General features: G+C 39.1%; 1 protein-coding gene across 1 annotated transcript; it reads left to right on the top strand.

Moving 5' to 3' along the window:
* Nucleotides 1–4,226: 4,226 nt before the first annotated feature.
* Nucleotides 4,227–16,231, top strand: LOC130420710 (uncharacterized; the record flags this gene model as incomplete). The annotated part of the gene is made up of 3 exons (XM_056748208.1): nt 4,227–4,287; nt 15,490–15,804; nt 15,927–16,231. Coding segments are annotated over exons 1-3 (681 nt in total), but the record flags the coding sequence as incomplete, so codon positions are not given.
* Nucleotides 16,232–16,836: the final 605 nt, after the last annotated feature.

Here is a 16,836-nt window from a genome sequence, read left to right as displayed (position 1 = left end):
GTGCAATTTTACTGAAGTCTTACACATGAATTATGATCAACGCATTTGAAACACATCTACAAATACAGTTTACATTCATGTTTCCTTACTGTGCACTGAATAACACGTGTCATTTCAAATGCTTAAAATATAACACATATTTCATAGATGCTGCTCTTAGATACTGATTTATCTATTGGATTTAGGGATCCGGGATTACACATAAATAAGGATTTTTTTTACACATTTAATTACACATAAATAAGGAAATATAAATACTCATTTATTTTTGCTTTTTACATTTATTTTTTTCAATATAAAAAAAATTGTCAATTCCATACACTATGAGATGTTTTATTTAACCTGACTAACCAGAGAACTGATCTTGTTACGAAGCATCAGAAATGTTGTTATGGTCATTCTTAAACGTCTGAGCAGTCTTCAAGTATTTCTGTAATTTTCTGCACTTCATTCATGTGTGAAATTCTCTTCATTACAGATGTGAATTGACGTCATGAGAGGGGCTTCTGCCAGTTGTGAAACGGCTGACATGGATTTTGTTGAGAGGGTAACTGAGCTTTATGTCATATGGAAGACTGAGCTGTATGTCAATGGGTCCTTTTGAGGTTCACCCATCTTGGTGAGTCCTCCATTGTTGTTTATACAATGTAATCACGTCACTACTAGAGCAAGCTTCTGATTGGTTAGAGCGGCGCGAATATTCGCCAAAGTTCAGATTTTTCAACTCACGCGTCAAACGCCCGAAACACTTAATTCACTCCGCCGGATGTCTATCGCGTCTTTGCATTGACTTAACATGTAAATAACTGGCACTTAACACTTCATTCGCGTCTGGTGTGAACCCACCTTTAGACGCAGCTCTGCTGGGCACACGCTCTTCTGAACTTGAGCGCGCAGGAGGAGAGCACTGTTACATTCCCACAACAGAGACCTGCCTGCATGAAGCGAATTAAATATTTATTTTTATTTAATCAACAGATTTACAATGTCCTGACTATAAACTTTTTAAACATGCATATTTAAATACTAAATGGCATGTTAATCATTCATGTTAATCAAAAATGTATTGGTAATAACATTATGTGCCACTTACGTTACCTGTAGGTCATATTATTATCAATATAGTAGGAATATAGTACGAATGTCCCATCCTTGCTTATCTTGTATCATCAGATGTTCGTGCAGGCGACATCATGAATTGGTCATTTAATGGCAATGAAATGATGTGCCTGGGACATGCTAGTCAGCTGGTAAATCATGAAATTACCAAAAATGACCAATTACGTAATGTATATTTGTTATCACTTCACTCAGAGACTCCTTAAAAGAGGAAGATCTCCTCACAATAATATATGGTTTTGGTTTATTGATAAATCATCAAAAGTAATCATACAAACATAACAGCGATAAGTCTTCACCACAAGGTTCAGCCTCGTACAACATGTGAGTTTCCCTTTTTATACCGTCCCCGTCATACAAAGGGGTCTTGTGCCAGGATATACATCCCTTATATGGACACTACGCACTTTGACACACATCTCTTACCTAAACATAAACAGATCTCATGAAGCAGCGACACCTTTTAACCACAATGGAGATAAGATCTCTGGTTTATCACAGTTGACATCTGTTTCCCCCATAAATGAACACATAAATGGCTTCACACACACTATGTTCCAAGGAATTCATCACTGACCTTAACACCCTCATTCCTCTGAGCGGAGGTGTCAAGATAATAGTCTGCATCTATCTAAATGTTGCAGAAGCGTAAGCAAAAATTCTTCAGGCAAAGCCAATGAATCAACCTTGGCTGTGGTCACTTCTAATCTAGAGCAAAGGTTATTATCTATTAATATTTCCCTTGTAAGCTTCAGTAAGTTTTTGTTGATATGTTCTTGGTGGCGAATCAACCTTATCATTTGTGTAGCTTTGTAGATCATATCACTCATGATTTCAGAAGGCTTGGTTCTACACTTGTTCTTCCTCTCCTCCTTTTTCTCCTGTTTTCTTTGGAGACCTTGAACAATCAAATCATGTGTGTCATACTTTATGGGTTCATGGTGAAAGGACATATACACATTCTTTCTCAGTCCTTTTTTAACATGTGCATCATATACAACAGTACACATAATGCTGACCCCAATTTGTCAAACGGCACGCTATGTTATTACTTTTCTCTTTAAGCGTAAATATTAGTTCACACATTAACTGCAGGAGCAGAAGCTGGGTGAGTACAATCTCTCTAAATTTAAAAAATATATTTAGCTCTATCTTCTGACTTCACGTCACCACTGATGCATTCAAGCGTGAAATATCTCTTGCCAGCAGGTGTGCACTTTTCTAAGCATCTGTACTGTTTAGTGAGTGGCAGTCAGCCGACTGTAAGCTTACTGGAGAATAGAAAGTATAAACGACGCTTCCAATAGCGACTGCTGGTTAACTACAACATGTCTGTAGCTATCATGTATTCAGTGTGCATGAGTTCTCTTCATAGCGTGCCGTTCCCACTCACGTCTTGCTCAAAATAACTCGCGCAGTCACTACATCCAAGTGAATGTAAACAAAATGTATCAGAAGCCTATATGTGACCAATGCTTTAAGCGCAAGATCTCCTTCGTCTCTTGTCTGCACAACCCCAACACAACTGCATCTCGTCTATGACCCCCTTAAAAAAATTAGCCATCATGAGAAAAGACCTCTGGAGCAGAGCCTCCGCAAGTCTGGACCGCACCTCAGACTCCGCCGCTGATAGACCCCGACTGCTTTTACACCAACAGTCACAAGTCATTACAGTTCAAATGAATTCATTGAAACACTTTAGTTTCATTCAACAAAATAAATATATTTTATGATTTTGCGTTAATGTTATTTGTAACAATGGAAACACAATTCTGCCGGAACAGCACAAGTGCACATGTGAATGTGTCAAAAATCATTCCAACTACTTATAATTTTCCAGTGTTATAAATTCATAATTAAAGCATAAGTGAAGGTTTCTTTGTATGAATAAATGTCATATTTAACTGTTATAATTGTCATGTTCCTGGAAAATCAAACACTTGGTTTTATTTGGTCATTTGGGTTCAGCGGTGAACATACATGATATAATCTGTGACAGAGTTAGTGTGTTTATTAATGTGTGTTTCTGTTGCATCATGGGTAATCTGCAGATCTCTGGTTTGTAAGAAGTGTGAAGATGACCTCACTCATGTCCTGCTTTTGTGTGTGTGTACGCACGTATAACATTGCCTTTTTTTTCACAGCGCTGTTTGTGTATAACGACTTCTAAAGATCTATATTAGCGTACTCTTAATATACTCGCTTGTTTTCCAAGCTGCAGTTGTTTTTAACATCCTCATTGTGTTTATTTATTTCTACATTTAAAATAAAGTCGACTTTATATCAAGTATGTTTTGTCGATTATTCCCACAGAGATGTCAGTGTTGGCAGTTAGGCTTCATCTGTAACCTTATCTGTACAAAGTTAAATCCTGCATGTTTTTACTTAATCTCGTGTATGTGAACGTGTTAAAAAATTATTACTACTAATTATTATTTTCCAGTGTTGTAACTTCATAATTAAAGCATAACTGAAGAATTTTGCATGATTATGAATAAATGACATATTTAACTGAAATATATATATATTTATATATAATATATATAAATGAAATTTGACTGTATTCATTGTCATATTAATGGAAAAACAAACACTCTGTCTTTACCACTGCAGTGAACATACATTATATAATCTGTGACAGAGTTAGTGTGTTTATTAATGTCTGTGTCTGCTGCATCATGGGTAATCTGCTAATCTCTGGTTTGTAAGAAGTGTGAAGGTGACCTCACTCATGTCCTGCTTTTGTGTGTGTGTGGAGACAGAAGAAGAACGGAGGTGTGATCAGCTTTAATGAAGGCTGTGCATCTGCTCTGCTCGGGCAGGAAAGTCTTGTGTTGAATGAATTTGTAGAAAACCTTCATCATGTTAGTCCTGTTAAAGTCTCTGACAATAAAAGTCATAACTGAGCACTGTGTCCAATTATTTTAAGACAACAGAAGTATTTTATAAATATCACCATTAAACTACAGAATGTGTTCTAGTCTATAATAGTGTCATGACTCAGTCGATGAGAAAAGAGGAAATGAGAAACACAGGAAGAGTTACAAATGTTCTCATGAAGAAATATAAGTAGATGATGAGAAGAGACTCAGTAAGAGAAACACAACATGACTGAGAAGAGTGATATATGTCTGCTGGGACTGATCCTTCTCTCTTCACTATTCACAGGTAAACTATACAACACATTTATTTCATCAGATTTCATTTCATTACTCTCACTGACATTCTGACAAACATGTTCAGTTTCATCTCATGTCACATTTTTTATAGAGTTCATGTGTCTTCACTTACGGAACAAAAATGTATGAATATACTGTCAAATATAATAAATTACTTTACATTATACATTTCCATATATTGGAAGCTGGTGCTAACGTTTTTTGATATACAGCAATATATGCATTGACAATATATGTATACATATTGAACATAAAATATATTTAGAAACGAAGACAAAAATAAACCTGAAAAATGTTCAAATATAGATGTGATTGTTTAGTTTACACATATAGTGTTTAAAGTTGTGTTGCTTTGAGATGTAGAAGGGTCTCTAGTGTGTAAATGTGTGTGGTTACCGTGGTGATCAAGAGTCTGTGGTTAGGACAGCGATTGACCGAAGATCTTGAAGATCATATATTACTTTATTGTGCGCTATTCAGTTCAGTGATTGTCTGTTCAATAAGTGCTTCAGTTTGAACAGGAGTGCTTAGGCTGTTGTGAAGTGGCTATGTTTAAAAATATGAAACATATATGTTGTAATTCTTAACGTAAGAAATATTATGCTCAATATATTTGTACACATTCAGTCCCATATCATATCACGTGTGGATCATTATATTATAAAGTATTTTATTGATTATAAAATTACATGTATTGGGACATATAGGTAAATATATTATGGTCATAATATTTTTCAATATATGAAAAGCGGCAATTCCTTATGTATTATTTAATATATCTTAATATATTTACACAATGGTCCTCACAACACAATGGTTAAATTCTCACATTTAAAAGTATGATGTCAAGAGTATGTCAAAACCACACAAGATCTTTTACTTGACCACTTCAGCTTTATACTTCACAGAGGCTATTTTTGACTGCCATGAATGGGTTTTACTGGCACACACAGCGCCACTGTTTTTTTAAACATGTCAATATTTAATTTTTATGCCAAAGAAACGAATAGCAACACTATACCAGCGTGTTTCCAACATAGTCTACTTGTTTGTGTTTATTTACTGTAAAGTCTACGGTGTAAATACTCTTCATTTTCCTGCTGTCTTGAGGGCTGTTGCGGTGTAGCGTCCCATCCCCGGAAGACAGAAGCGGCTGGCGCGCAGCTTGAAACGGAGCTCTGAATACACCGTATATAACACTTACATACAGAAACAAGATTGTATAGTGTTCCTTATAGCTGATGTCAGTAAACACACTCTTTAGGGTGCAGACCAAAGAAACAACGTCTGTTTCAGCTGAAACAACACAAGTAATACAGGAAAGTCCCTGGTGTAAAATGTACATCCGTTGGTGTATCTATAAGCCCATACCTATGGATGTTTAAATGTACACTGAAGCAGATTCTTTCTGGTGTGAAATGTTCATTTATTCATGAGGTTAATGAATCAATTGAGTTGACTTTACAGTGATGATTGATCTTTAGTGATGACATCTGCTGTTGATGAAGTGTTTAGATACACAGCTGATGTAAACCAAATACAGCAAATCTATGTGTACAACTAATGTGGTCACTTGATATCACAAAATAACAAAATGCTCCAAAGATCACTTATTCGAAGAAGTTTGAGTGTAAAAGTTGTTCATGTAGAGTTATAGTTGTTGCTGGAGTTTGAATAAGTTTGAAATATTTCAGATGTGACGTCATCATTAGGGTGATAAGGATTCTCTTTAGTGGGGTACTTGGGGTACCTGTTTCTTTTGCTGTTGCAAGATTACTTAAACAGACACACAGCCTGTGGTTTAAGATGTGTGTTGCTTGGACACTGGTGTGACGAGAGCCATGAGGCGGGGCCGGTGACAGGATTGATAGTTGGAATCAGCTGTGCGCACACCGGTTCCGCATATCTCACGGAGGAAATCGGGAGCATAATAGGACGAGCGACGGAACTGCTTACGAGACTTTGCTTGAAGTCATCAGAAAATGATAACAATGTAAGGAAATGTTTTATTCAAGCTAGAGATGTCGATGTTTGTAAACAGTGGTGTGTAAGATAAACAGATACTGCCTTTGTAAACAATTGTAAATACAGTGGGTGCGGAAAGTATTCAGATCCCCTTACATTTTTCAATATTTGTTATATTGCAGCCATTTCCTAAAATCATTTAAGATCATTTTTTTCATCATTAATGTACACACAGCACCCCATATTGACAGGAAAACACAGAATTGTTGACATTTTGCAGATGTATCAAAAAAGAAAAACTGAAATATCACATGGTCCTAAGTATTCAGACCCTTTGCTCAGTATTTAGTAGAAGCACCCTTTTGATTTAATACAGCCATGAGTCTTTTTGGGAAAGATGCAACAAGTTTTGCAGATCTGGATTTGGGGATCCATTCCTCCTTGCAGATCCTCTTCAGTTCTGTCAGGTTGGATGGTAAACGTTGGTGGACAGCCATTTTTAGGTCTCTCCTGAGTGGCTCAATTGGGTTTAAGTCAGGGCTCTGGCTGGGCCATTCAAGAACAGTCACGGAGTTGTTGTGAAGCCGCTCACTCGTTATTTTAGCCATGTTCTTAGTGTCATTGTCTTGTTGGAAGGTAAACCTTCAGCCCAGTCTAAGGTCCCGAGCACTCTGGAGAAGGTTTTCGTTCAGGATATCCCTGTATTTGGCCGCATTCATCTTTCCCTCGATTGCAACAGTAGTCTTGCCCCTGCAGCTGAAAAACACCCCCACAGCATGATGCTGCCACCACCAAGCTTGACTGTTGGGACTGTATTGACCAGGTGATGAGCAGTGCCTGGTTTTCTCCACACAAACCGCTTAGAATTAGGGCCAAAAAGTTCTATCTTGGTCTCATCAGACCAGAGAATCTTATTTGTCACCATTTTGTAGTCCTTCGGGTGTTTTTTAGCAATCTCCATTCAGGATTTCATGTGTCTTGCAATGGAGGAGAGAGTTCCGTCGGGCCACTCTGCCATAAAGCCCTGACTGGTGGAGGGCTGCAGTGATGGTTGACTTTCTACAACTTTCTCTCATCTCCCGAATGCATCTCTGGAGCTCAGCCACAGTGATCTTTGGTTTCTTCTTTACCTCTCTCACCAAGGCTCTTCTCCCCCGATAGCTCGGTTTGGCCGGATGGCCAGCTCTAGGAAGGGTTCTGGTCGTCCCAAACATCTTCCATTTAAGGATTATGGAGGCCACTGTGCTCTTAGGAACCGTAAGTGCAGCAGAACTTTTTGTAACCTTGGCCAGATCTGTCCATTGCCACAATTCTGTCTCTGAGTTCTTCAGGCAGGTCCTTTGACCTCATGAGCTGTGAGGTCTTATATAGACAGGTGTGTTGCTTTCCTAATCCAGTCCAATCAGTATATTCAAAGACAGCTGGACTCAAATGAAGGTGTAGAACCATATCAAGGATTATGAGAATGAATGGACCCACTGTAAGATGTTTTAAACTGTAACACACAGACATCAAAACTCAGAATACAAATATCAACTAGATTGTAAAGTTCGAGTACAAACTTTAAATTGGCTTGACAAAGCCTGTCCTGAAGAGTTTGAAATAGTTTGAAAGGTTTTATTGCTAGACTTTTTCTAACATGAAGGAAAAAATAATATGACCCCAGTGTGTAAAAACCGGGCTTAGTATGTTGTTGTTCGCTAGCATAATTGCCATGTTGCTAGATTAGATTAGATTAGATTAGATTAGATTAGATTCAACTTTATTGTCATAACACATATACAAGTACAGTGTAACAAAATGTAGTTTAGGTCTAACCAGAAGTGCAATTAGCAAGTGCAGGATATACAGTGTGAATAAATACAGAATACAATATTAGGAAAATACTATACAATGGGCATGTACTATGAAAATATGAAAGTCGGTATGTACTATGAACAATATAAACAGAAGGCTATATACTGTGAACATTAATGTACAGGTGGTTATGAACAGATAACAATATAGACTATACAATAGTGCAAGTGACTTGAGTGTGCATTAGTTACAGACATTAGCTATTAAAGATACACTGTAAAAAATGTTCCGTAATTTTTACGGAAAATACCGGCAGCTGTGGTTGCCTGGAAAATTCCGTAAAAAATACAGGAAAAGAATGTAAACAGCTTTGCAGTTTAAAACTTCAGGGCACAAACTTCAAACTGTGTATGAACTTAATACATTTGAGTCTTTTATATTAACAATATTTCTTTATAGAAAATGAAAACTTGGTCCAAATGCATAAAAGTGATAACATTATATTTACTTAATTTATTTCTGTGTAACTCATTATTAAAGTCACTTTTAAACAAAGCAACATGCAGCATGACATCAGAATATCTTTGCCTGACCGTGAGTTAAACACAGACTCAACTCTTCAGCTTAGTGGTGACCCACAAAACATTTAATATCAGAAAAGAAAAGAGAAAATACAAATTCCGTAGTTTTTACAGAAAAATACCGGCAGCTGTGGTTGCCAGCAAACTGGCGTAAAATTATGGTAACATCCTGTTTTTATTCATCAAATCAATTCACAGTAGAAAACATGAGCCACACCCACTATTCATCTTGTAAATACGTCAGTAAATACGTGTATTTAAAGTCACCGTTTTTGTGATCAGTGTTTGCTTTAGTTGGCCTCTTTCAGCCGTCATAAATAAGTTTACAGTTTTCTTTGTGCTGCTATGACATTGTTTGATATAAAAACATAGTCTTGTAGCAAATTAAAGTGTGATTAGGTATTTATTCTTTATCTGGGACACTGTTTAATTACTTATTGTATTTTTTGTTACAAACGCCTCAATGAATTACTTTTAAAATTCACATTTCCTGCAATTGTCAATATAAACAGTTTTTGAACCGTTAAAAAGCTTGCATTTTGTCTTTGACTCAGAGATCAAGAATCAGTGTATGAATCTCAACAGTGGTGACTAACAAATTAAAAGCTTACAGCTGCAATGCATACTGGGAGTTATTGATGAGTTTTGTGCTTTGATGATACCCAGAATGCATTGCATTTATCTTTAGAGGTTTTTTCTGTTGTCACCATTGTTGAGACAAACTGTTTTATAGATATCTGCTAGAACATTTATCATGTGTCAGATGTGCTGTTAAAGACATTCAGTTTATTAATTAATTTCATTCAATATCATAAATGAGGACAACAAGTAACTTTAAAGCACTACCTAAACTCTTGAACATGTACTTACTCACCAACACAAATAATGTAATGCGTTATCTTTATCTGAGCTTTCCACCAACCTGAGTCAGTGTGTTTCAACTCATAATGTCAATACTGTGGAAAGCCTTCTTCAAATTGAAAGCAAAGGGTCAAGACCACAACTAAAGCAAACACTCTTCACCATAATGGTGACTCCATCGACATGTAAACTTGTGTTCATTTTCAATTAGAACTTTTGTAGACGTGCAACAGAAATAAAGTGACAGTGGTGTCTGTAAGTGAAGGTGATAAAAGTGTTTGTGGAGTTGAAAAAAGACTCCTTGTGAAAACTTTGGAATTTCACTGTTCATTTCACAGAGAATTTGGCAATATTTTCCGTTATTTTATGGACGTTTTTTGACAACAGTTTTCTCTGTGAAAACTACAGAATTTCACTGTTGACTTCACAGCATTTTTTTACAGGGTTTTTCCGTAAAAACAATGGAATTTTTGCTGTTAATTTTACAGACAATTTTACAGTGTTTCTCCGTATTTTTTACGGACACTTTCTGATAACAGGTTTTTTATTTGAAAACAATAGAATTTTACCGTTAATTTCACAGGCATTTTTTACAGTGTAGATGAGTTGATGCGGTTATTAAAGGTACGGTGCAGTACATGAGTTAGTGCAGTTATTGAAGTTACAGTAAAGTGGATGCGTTAATGCGGTTATTAAGGTTACAGTGCAGTAGATGAGTTAATGCAGTTATTGAAGTTATAGTGCAATAGATGAGTAGATGCAGTTAGTTATGCAATAGATGCAGTGATGCAATAGATGAGTTACAGTACAGTAGAGAAGTTGGTGCAGTTATTGAAGTTACAGTGCAGTAGATGAGGTAATGCAGTTATGAGAGTAGTCCATTAGTGCAAATGAGCATTCAGTGTAATATTCCTGGTGTGCAAGTGAGCAGTATAGATTGCAAATGATGCTGTGTGTGTGTAAACAGTACGGTAGAGCAGATAACATGAAGTACTGGTGTGTACAGTTCAGTCATGCATGGCAGCCCTGTAGTACAATGTAAACAATGTAATAGCAGCATTACAGTTAAAGTTATGAGGGATAGTGGAATCAGTGGGGACCAGAGTTCAATAGTGAAACAGTTCTGGGAAAAAAGCTGTTTCCTAGTCTGCTGGTTCTTGTCCGGAGGCACCTGAAGCGCCTACCGGAAGGCAGGAGAGTAAACAGTCTATGAGCGGGGTGAGAGGAGTCCTTGAGAATGCTGCGAGCTCTACGCAGACAGCGTTTCTTTTGGATGTCCTCAATGGAAGGTAGTGTAGTTCCTGTGATGCGCTGGGCTGTTTTCACCACCCGTTGCAGTGCCTTGCGCTCAGCAACAGAACAGTTCCCGTACCAGACTGTCACACAGTTGGTCAGGATGCTCTCTATCGTGCAGTGATAGAAGTTCACCAGGATAGTTGAAGACAGTTGGTTCTTCTTCAGTGTCCTCAGAAAGAAAAGACGCTGGTGAGCCTTCTTGACCAGGCATGAGGTGTTGGTGGTCCAGGACAGGTCCTCCGAAATATGGATCCCCAGGAACTTAAAACTGGAAACACGTTCAACAGCCGTCCCGTTAATGTGGATGGGGTCGTGTGGGCCTCCTTTCGCCTTCCTGAAGTCCACAATGATCTCCTTTGTCTTGGAGGTCTTAAGGAGCAGGTTGTTGTTTGAGCACCATGTGGCCAGGTGCCTGTACCCTCCTCCCTCATCGTTGTTGCTGATGAGACCAATCACTGTTGTATCGTCTGTGAACTTGATGAAGGAGTTAGGTCCATTCACAGGCCTGCAGTCGAGTATGAAAAGGGAGTAGAGAAAGGGGCTCAGTACGCAGCCCTGTGGTACACCAGTGTTGAGGGTGATGGTGGTGGAGCAGATGTGGCCTAACCTAACAAGCTGAGGCCTGTTCGTCAGGAAGTCCATAATCCAGTTGCAGGTTGAATTGTTAATCCCTAGGTTACCAAGTTTGATGATAGTTTGGAAGGGATGACAGTATTGAATGCAGAGCTGAAGTCTACAAACAGCATGTGTGCATAAGTCTCCTTATTATTCAGATGTGTGAGCATGGAGTGCAGCGCCATGGACACCGCATCATCTGTGCTCCTGTTGCTACGTAGGCAAATTGGTATGGGTCCAGTTGGATGGTAAAGAGTCTTTTAGTTGTGACAGGACCAGCCGCTCAAAGCACTTCATAACAATTGGTGTGAGTGCTACAGGGCGGTAGTCGTTCAGGCATGTCGGGCTAGAATGTTTTGGAATGGGCACAATAGAGGAGGATTAGAAACATGCTGGAACCACTGCTTGGGTGAGGGACAGATTGAAGATATCTGTGAAGACCCCAGCGAGCTGCTCCGCACATGCCTGAGTAGGTGACCAGGGATGCAATCAGGACCAACAGCCTTGCGTGCGTTTATCCGGCTTAGTGCAGCGTAAACATCTGTGGAGTTTAGTGTGATGATTGGGTGGCGGGTTCCTTATTGTCTCTCTCAATGCATGCATAAAGTCATTAAGCTTGTTCAGAAAGGCAGCATCTGTGGCTATGGGGATGGAGTGGTTGGGTTTGTAGTCACTAATGGCCTGGATGCCCTGCCACATGCGTCGAGGGTCAGAATTGGTAAAATGCTCCTCTAGCTTCAGCTTGTAGCAGTGCTTGGTCTTTTTGATGCCCCTCTTCAGATTTGCCCTGGAAGTACTATAGGCCTGTGCATCACCTGATCTGAAGGCGGTGTGTGGCGTGCTTTCAACAGGAGCCGCACTTCCTTGTTCATCCATGGCTTCTGATTCGGGTATATGGTGATAGCTGTGACACTATCAATGGTGGTATTGATGTAGTCCAATACAGAGGAGGTATGATACTCCAAGCCATGAGTGAAACGAACCAACACCCGTGTCTCTATGATGTTCAGATGCAGAGATATAGGAATTGCTAAATGGTTACAAACTTAACCTGTTTGATTGCTATGGGCGTGGCTTAGCATCTGTTATTTGATTATACTCTAAGCTATGAGTGAAACGAACCAACCCCTGTGTCCCTATGATGCTCTGATGCAGAGATACAGGTATTGCAAAACAGTTGCTAGGCCAACCTGTTTCGTTGCTTTGGGCGTGCCTTATCATTTTACAGATTATGATAGGTCTCTAGGCTATGATTGAAACGAAACAACCCCTGTGTCTCTATGTTGTTCTGATACAGAGATATAGGCATTTCAAAATGGTTGCTAGGGTAACCTGTTTGGTTGCTATGGGCGTGGCTTAGCAGAACCCAATTGATGATGTGTCAACCCCAAGTGAAACGAACCAACCCTCATGTCTCTACGATGTTCTGATGTAGAGTTATAGGTCTTGCAAAACGGTTGCTAGGCTAACCTGTTTGGTGCTATGGGCGTGGCTTAGCATCTGTCAGTTGATGATACACTAAGCTATGAGTAAAATGAACCAACCCCCGTGTCTCTATGATGTTTCTGATGTAGGGTTATAGGTCTTGTTAAATGGTTAAATAAGTTAACATGTTTTGTTGCTATGGGCGTGGATACTGACTGGTTGCCTTAGTCAATTGAGCCCACCCCTTGTCTCTAAGTGGTTGTCTTGTGAAGATTTTCAACACAGGACATTTATGACGCCTTATATGGGTATTGTGGCAAGGGGGGCGTGGTCTAGTGACGTCTGCACCGGACCGGAGAGAGACACGGGAAAAACGGTAAGCAAGTAGGTTGATTACAGATTGAAAACACCTACGTCTCATTACAGTGATTGATGAGGAGACTGCTTAAAAGCTCGGAGGATTCAGAAGAGAGTGAGAGAGACACTGACTGGGAGCCTGGGAGCCTGGGAGCCTGGGAGCCTGGGAGCCTGGGAGCCTGGGAGCCTGGGAGCTGGGAGCCTGGGAGCCTGGGAGCCTGGGAGCCTGGGAGCCTGGGAGCCTGGGAGCCTGGGAGCCTGGGAGCCTGGGAGCCTGGGAGCCTGGGAGCCTGGGAGCCTGGGAGCCTGGGAGCCTGGGAGCCTGGGAGCCTGGGAGCCTGGGAGCCTGGGAGCCTGGGAGCCTGGGAGGCCTGGGAGCCGATACTGCCGTGGGTTGTAACCCGGAAGTGATTTGTACGGACTGCAAGCCGAGAAATCTGAAGCAGAACTGTTATTATTATTTTGTGTTAAGAGATGTGTATTGACGCTACGTCTTGTGAGATACGAGAATAAATAATCTTGTCTCCCAGTCCACCACGACCCGCCTCCTTTCTTCTATATAATTTGAACCTTGTTACAGGTATATTTCCTCTTCCATTATAAGTATAGGGGGAATTTGGGGGGCTCTTACACCCTAGGGGTGCAACTGACACCCCATTGTGATGTTCTTAAAGAGCCTACAAAGACTCTTCAAATGTGTTAACTTGCAAGTTTGTACGACATCCTTATACGACATCCTTATCCTAATAATAATAATTATAAGCTTAGAACAAAGAACAGTGTGTTTGCTCTGTCAAGCCAACATAATAACGGTTACAATCAATAAAACGCACATGCTGCAGTGCATGTTGGGTAATAGACTAGCATCAAGCTTAACGATGACACCCAGCATGCATTTTGGTATTTTTACCACCACAGTTTGAGTGTTGAAGTCTTAAAATGTGTGAGAAATGTTTAAGGATTCTCTGATCAAATCTTTAAAATTGCATTTTATCATTCAAGCTGAATCTATTATAATAATTTACACTAATTTTCGTCACAAGAGTTTCATTTAGTTACATGTAAATATATATTTTATTAGCATATCTGATTGTGTATTTATATGACATGAATCTGTGTGGCTGGTCTTTATTTTCCTGTTCTTCTTCACTTCTTAAGTGGACTTATGATCAGCAGGTGTCATCATTAATGATCAATCATCTTTTGTAAAGTCAACTCAATTGATTCATTAACTGCATGAATAAATTAACATATCACACCGGAAAGACTCTGCTTCAGTGTAAATATGTACACTCGTAGCTAGAGACTCATATATACACCAGCGGGGTTACATTTGACACCTGGACTTTGCTGTGTGAGAACGATGTAAGTGGTCACTTTTGATCATTGTAACTGCGGCGTACTTATGTGTTTTTTTTATGTGTCTGTGACATGAATAAACAAATGATGTGCTTAAAAACACAGTGAGAGGCTGTGTGTGTGTGTGCGCGCATGTGTAGGTGTGTGTGTTTGTGTGTGTGTGCGCGATTGAAACCCACCACAGCTCAAGTCAGAAAGTTTGTGTACATTACAAACGTCCTCTACTTATACTTTCACATATAAGATCATTAATCGTCATAATCGTGGTTTACTTCCCACCGCTGCCTTGATTTCTACATGGCTACAGCAGATAGTTTCCAGTGTATCAAATCTATAACATGCTTCCTGTTATTCATGTTGTGTGAAATATCACCGCACCTGGGCTCTTTTTAAATTGCAGGCTTATTAAAATAATGGGCAGGAAACTATAGAGATATCAGATAGCCAGATGTTGAACACTTGATGTTGACATGTGTAAACATACTGTGTCCTGATTGTCTGAAGATCTTCTTGTTCGGATCACCGAGATCACATAATAATGCCAAATATAAATGCACACAATGATAGAGGAACTAGATAACATTTTTTTCTGTCAAATCTTCTGATTTATGTGATGTAAAAATAATAAAAGTCTATCCGTCATAAACGGCAGGATGTCAAATTTCTCATAGCCGTTGTTGGTGTTCAAATCACCAAAACAGACACACACCTACCCTTATCTTTCGCTTTCTTCAGCGCTCGGCTCGACTAATGTCCGTCCTGTGAACTGTGAACCTTGCTGCTGATTGGCTACAAAGGTTGTTTTGGTACTCGGACCAATTTTGGCTAAACAAGCGTAATTCGGAAATCGGACACCCCGCCTTTAAGAGATAAATATTGAACTGTTTGAATATATTGTGATGTATTAATATGAATGATGTCATCTGCTGTTTCAGGTGTGAGTGGAGCACAAGATGTGTTCATCAGTTCTGGTGAAAGTGTGTCTCTGTCCTGTAATGATGCTCTTCATCAATGCTCCTCAACTACATGGATCTACAGTAATTATACAAGATCATCTACAGTAGAAGTGTTTACTGGAGGAATAAATAAGAATAACACAGAGAGATCTGAGAGACTGAGTCTGACATCTGACTGCTCTCTCAACATCTATAAAACAACACAACATGATGGTGGACTTTACACCTGCAGACAATATGTGAATGGACATCATCATGGACCTGATTCAGATGTTTATCTACATGTTCTTCATGGTCAGTGTTTCTCTTCATTTATATGAACACATGTTTAACTTCAGATCACAGTTCTCTTTATCTCTTGTGTTTTCACTGAAACTCATGAGTACTGAGAGTGTGTTGTGTGATTTGTGTTTCAGTGTCTTCATCATCATCATCATCATCATCACAGACTGAGATAAGAGCAAACACACCTGTCACTCTCTCCTGTCAGCTGTTTACATATTACTGTTATTATATGTTCAGTTATGATGGATTTCAGCTGGTGTGGATGAATCAGACTGATGTTGATCTACAGACAGACTCCAGATATCAGATTAGATCAGATAAACTCTGTATCATCTCTCTGACTACAACACTCGTGAATGAAGACGACAACACAGAGTTGAGATGTGTGCTCAAACACAAGAATGACATCAAGACCTCAGTCACATATACTGTCAGATTTACAGGTAAGACATCACTCTGACAGGAGTGTCCTGAACTCAAAGTGACTTCAGTCATTAAACTCTGTACTGATGATGAAGAAATGACATAAACATGAAATATGATTGTGATGTTCTACAGTATGATGTCTCTGAACATTCATCATCTTCTACAGATTCAAACAAGATTCTAGTGACCACCACAAACCCTGAGAGATTCTCAACTCTTAACGTACCAGAAACTACACAACAACAAGGTACATCATCACTGTCTGTCTCACTTCAGTGTGTGCGTGTTGTTTCCAGGATGAGCTAATCTGAAGTTTGTTTTTATATCATCAGCTAAAACAACACAAAGCTTAGAGAAGAGTTCAAGCTCTTCACCATCACCACATTATAAAGCACATGGTATGTATGTTTATTTTTATTTATCTTCTGTCAATGTGTTGCAGTGTCTGTCACAGATTGTGATATATAATCAGTTTCTAAATCTAATTGATTATTTTTCTGGGGCTGATCCCAAACTCAAGTCATAGTTCACCTTTTTGTGACTTTCATTCATTTATTTATATTCATTTTTCTTTGTTAGTGAACAGCTCTCATACAGTGACTATTGCTGTGATCG

This window comes from Triplophysa dalaica, chromosome 5, assembly GCF_015846415.1.
Source record: "Triplophysa dalaica isolate WHDGS20190420 chromosome 5, ASM1584641v1, whole genome shotgun sequence".
NCBI lineage: Eukaryota > Metazoa > Chordata > Actinopteri > Cypriniformes > Nemacheilidae > Triplophysa > Triplophysa dalaica.
This window is presented reverse-complemented; position numbering and strand designations above follow the sequence as displayed.